General features: G+C 46.3%; 1 protein-coding gene across 1 annotated transcript in view; it reads left to right on the forward strand.

Moving 5' to 3' along the window:
- Positions 1 to 236: 236 nt before the first annotated feature.
- LOC138866534 (protein NDNF-like) overlaps positions 237 to 3,593 on the forward strand; it is a gene marked incomplete at its 5' end in the record, with an annotated part of 7,938 nt that continues 4,581 nt past the window's right edge. The window contains 2 exons of the mRNA XM_070139606.1: positions 237 to 694; positions 2,293 to 2,695. Of these exons, the coding sequence (XP_069995707.1) occupies positions 237 to 694; positions 2,293 to 2,695 (861 nt within the window). The remainder of the gene's footprint in view (positions 695 to 2,292; positions 2,696 to 3,593) is intronic.

The following is a 3,593-nucleotide window of genomic DNA, read 5'->3' on the forward strand; positions in this document are numbered from 1 at the left end:
TACCCTCCTCCCCCCCTCGCCGCAGCTCCAGGGACGCCCACAGACCCTCATCCTCGAACGACGTGTATCCGCCGTCCTCCTTCAACCTCGCCCTCCAACCCTCCTCCCCCCCCTCCTCCTCCTCCCTCGCCGCAGCTCCAAGGGACGCTCCCACAGACCCTCATCCTCGAACGACGCGTGTATCCGCTGTCGTCCTCCTTCAACCTCGCCCTTCCTACCCTCCTCCCCACTCCTCCTCCCCACCCTCCTTCTCCCCCCGCCGCAGCTCCAGGGACGCCCACAGACCCTCATCCTCGAACGACGTGTATCCGCCGTCCTCCTTCAACCTCGCCCTCCTGCCCTCCTCCCCACCCTCCTCCCCACCCTCCTCCTCCCCTCGCCGCAGCTCCAGGGACGCCCACAGACCCTCATCCTCGAACGACGTGTATCCGCCGTCCTCCTTCAACCTCGCCCTCCTACCCTCCTCCCCACCCTCCTCCTCCTCTCGCCGCAGCTCCAGGGACGCCCACAGACCCTCATCCTCGAACGACGTGTATCCGCCGTCCTCCTCCAACCGTTCCTCGACTCCCCTCCACGCCTCGTCCTCCAGATCCTCGAGCGCGCTGGTGGAGGAGGAGGACTACCTGTTCGACGTCAAGGAACTGCCCGACGACCGAGAGATCTCAATCTACCTGCTGGAGGGCGAGAGGAAGAGGTGAGTGAAGGGGGGGGGGGGATAAAAGGGTGGAGTGGGGAGTAAGAAGAGTAGAAAAGGGTGGAGTAGGGGGAAGATGGCGTAGAAAGGGGTGGATTGAGAAGTAATTAGAGTAGAAAAGGGTGGAGTGAGGAGTAATTAGAGTAGAAAAGGGTGGAGTAGGGGGAATATACAGTAAAAAAGGGTGGAGTGGAGAGTAAGTAGAGTAGAAAAGGGTGGGAGTTGAGGGAGTAATTAGAGTAGAAAAGGGTGGAGTAGGGGGAATATACAGTAGAAAAGGGTGGAGTAGGGGAGAAAATAGAGTAGAAAAGGGTGGAGTAAGGGAAAATGGAGTAGAAAGGGGTGGAGTGGTGAGGAAATCGAGTAAAAAAGGGTGAAAATGGGTGCAGTGGGGAGTAAGTAGAGTAGAAAAAGGTGTAGTAGGGGGGAAATAGAGTAAAAAAGGGTGGAGTGGGGAGTAAGTAGAGTAGAAAAAGGTGGAGTGGGGAGTAATTAGAGTAGAAGAGAGTGGAGTGGGGAGTAAGAGGAGTAGAAAAAGATGGAGTAGGGGGAAGATGGCGTAGAAAAGGGTGGAGTGGGGAGTAAGTAGAGTAGAAAAAGGTGGAGTAGTGGGAATATGGCGTAGAAAAGGGTGGAGTGGGGAGTATTTAGAGTAGAAAAGGGTGGGGTAGGGGGAAAATACAGTAGAAAAAGGTGGAGTAGGGGGAAATACAGTAGAAAAGGGTGGAGTGAGGAGCAATTAGACTAGAAAAGGGTGGAGTAGGGGGGAAATACAGTAGAAAAGGATGGGGTGGGGAGTAAGTAGAGTAGAAAAGGGTGGAAATGGGTGGAGTGGGGAGTAATTAGAGTAGAAAAGGGTGGAGTGGGGAGTAATTAGACTAGAAAAGGGTGAAATTGGGGGAAAATAGAGTAGAAAAGGATGGGGTGGGGAGTAAGTAGAGTAGAAAAGGGTGGAGTGGGGAGTAAAAAGAGTAGAAGAGGGTGGAGTAGGAGGAATATAGAGTAGGAAAGGGTGGAGCAAGGGGGGGGGGGAGTAGCGTAAAAAAGAGTGGAGTAGGGGGGGAATAGAGTAGAAAAGGGTGGATATTAAAGTAGAAAAATGAACAGAATGATAAAAAAAAAGTCATTAGCCTGTCGCAAACCACAGAAAAAGGCCTTTTAAATGCACGTCATTGTGACGAACACTAGAAAAGAAAATAATGAAGTGAGTTCGTGCCCCCTCCCTCCCAGAAAAAAAAATACACAAAAAGATTTCAAAGCATACTTTTTAAGTTACTTTCAGGGGAGACGATCCCTTTAAAAAATGTTATACGAAGTGATGATTGTTCACAGTATGTTTAGGGTGATATCTAGTAATTTTGGGGTGAACTATCCTAGATTGTGCTCCTTCTGAGAATTGCACATAAACAGAAACAATAATCAAATCAAAAATGGAATGAATCCTTTGTTTTTAGTATTCAAATCGATTTTTTAAACACATAATATATAATCATGTATAATAAAAATGGTGAGTAATTATAGCTTAATCACTCATTTAGAAATTCCCATTACTAACAATTACCCCAAAACCATCATATCATCATAAATATCCACGACAGATTAGTGTTCCCTCTGGATGCCGAAGGTTCTCTCGCCATCGTCGTCACGCCCTGCGCAACGCCTCTCGTTTGGATTCTCTCGCTCCGTTCCCACGTTCCCTTCGCCAGCGCGAGTGAGTCGGAGATTCGAAGCGCTTCGCTGTTCGCCGACGCTGCTTCGAACCGCACTATTCGCCCAGTCGATGATCCGAAGCCGTTGGAAGAAGAAAAGCGATCGAATAGTCCAAAAAGGCTGAACGATCCTCCGCTGGATACCCTGATGGAGGTTCCGATCCTCAGAGAAGAGCGTAAAACAGAAGAAGATCGAGGGAGTTATAAGGAAGTGGTCTTGAAGGAGTACGAAGGCCATGAGGCTACGGTGTTCCAAGAAGCGACGGCGATGATTGGTCTGTATGTGATTCAGGTAAGTTTGGGGGGTTAGACCGCCTATTAATAGTAAAAAAGGAAAGAAAAAAGGATGAAATCTAATACATCTCGCAATACCGTGTCATGTTTTTGTTGTTGTTGTTGTTGTTGTTGTTTTCAGGCATGTGATACTCGGTTGATAAGTTTATGTTGCATGCGTGACTAAGTTACAAGCGATTTTATTTCTAGATAATAGAAGAGAGTGGAATTAGATTGCTTTTGGTAGAAGATTTGGCACTTTAGCTTGTGTATTAATATAATGATGGTAAAACATCCATAAAACAAAGCCTTTATTCACACACACACACACTCGCACACACACACACAAACTCACACACACACACACACACACACACACACACACACACACACACACACACACACACACACACACACACACACACACACACACACACACACACTCTCACACACGCTCACACACGCACATGCATACACAGATAGATAAAAAGATAATTCTTTGGCGTTTCTTTCCATAAGTAGATTTTTTATCTTTGGAGAAAAGGATCACAACTGCAAATTTCTGGACTTTGTAATAGTTATAGTGATGATAAAGGTTAGCATCTTTGGGAATATGCTGTAATATGGCCAGTCATACACGGAGAATTAACCTGAAAATATAAGATTGCTTTTCATGCAATTTTTTTCGTGTGATTCTTATTTACCTCTTCAATATCCATCTATTTTTTCCCTTTATCCGTTTATATTTATTTCTCCATCCGTTTACATGTAGCATGCCCCCATTTACTTACACCCATTTATTCGTATGTCCCTATTATGTTTTATTCAACCATTTATATTCATCTTTTCATCCGTTTCCACATAGCAAATTCTTCTCCAAATACGTATATTAGCAATATTAATCTCTTTATCCCAAT

Source organism: Penaeus vannamei, chromosome 26, assembly GCF_042767895.1.
Source record: "Penaeus vannamei isolate JL-2024 chromosome 26, ASM4276789v1, whole genome shotgun sequence".
In the NCBI taxonomy this organism is placed as follows: domain Eukaryota; kingdom Metazoa; phylum Arthropoda; class Malacostraca; order Decapoda; family Penaeidae; genus Penaeus; species Penaeus vannamei.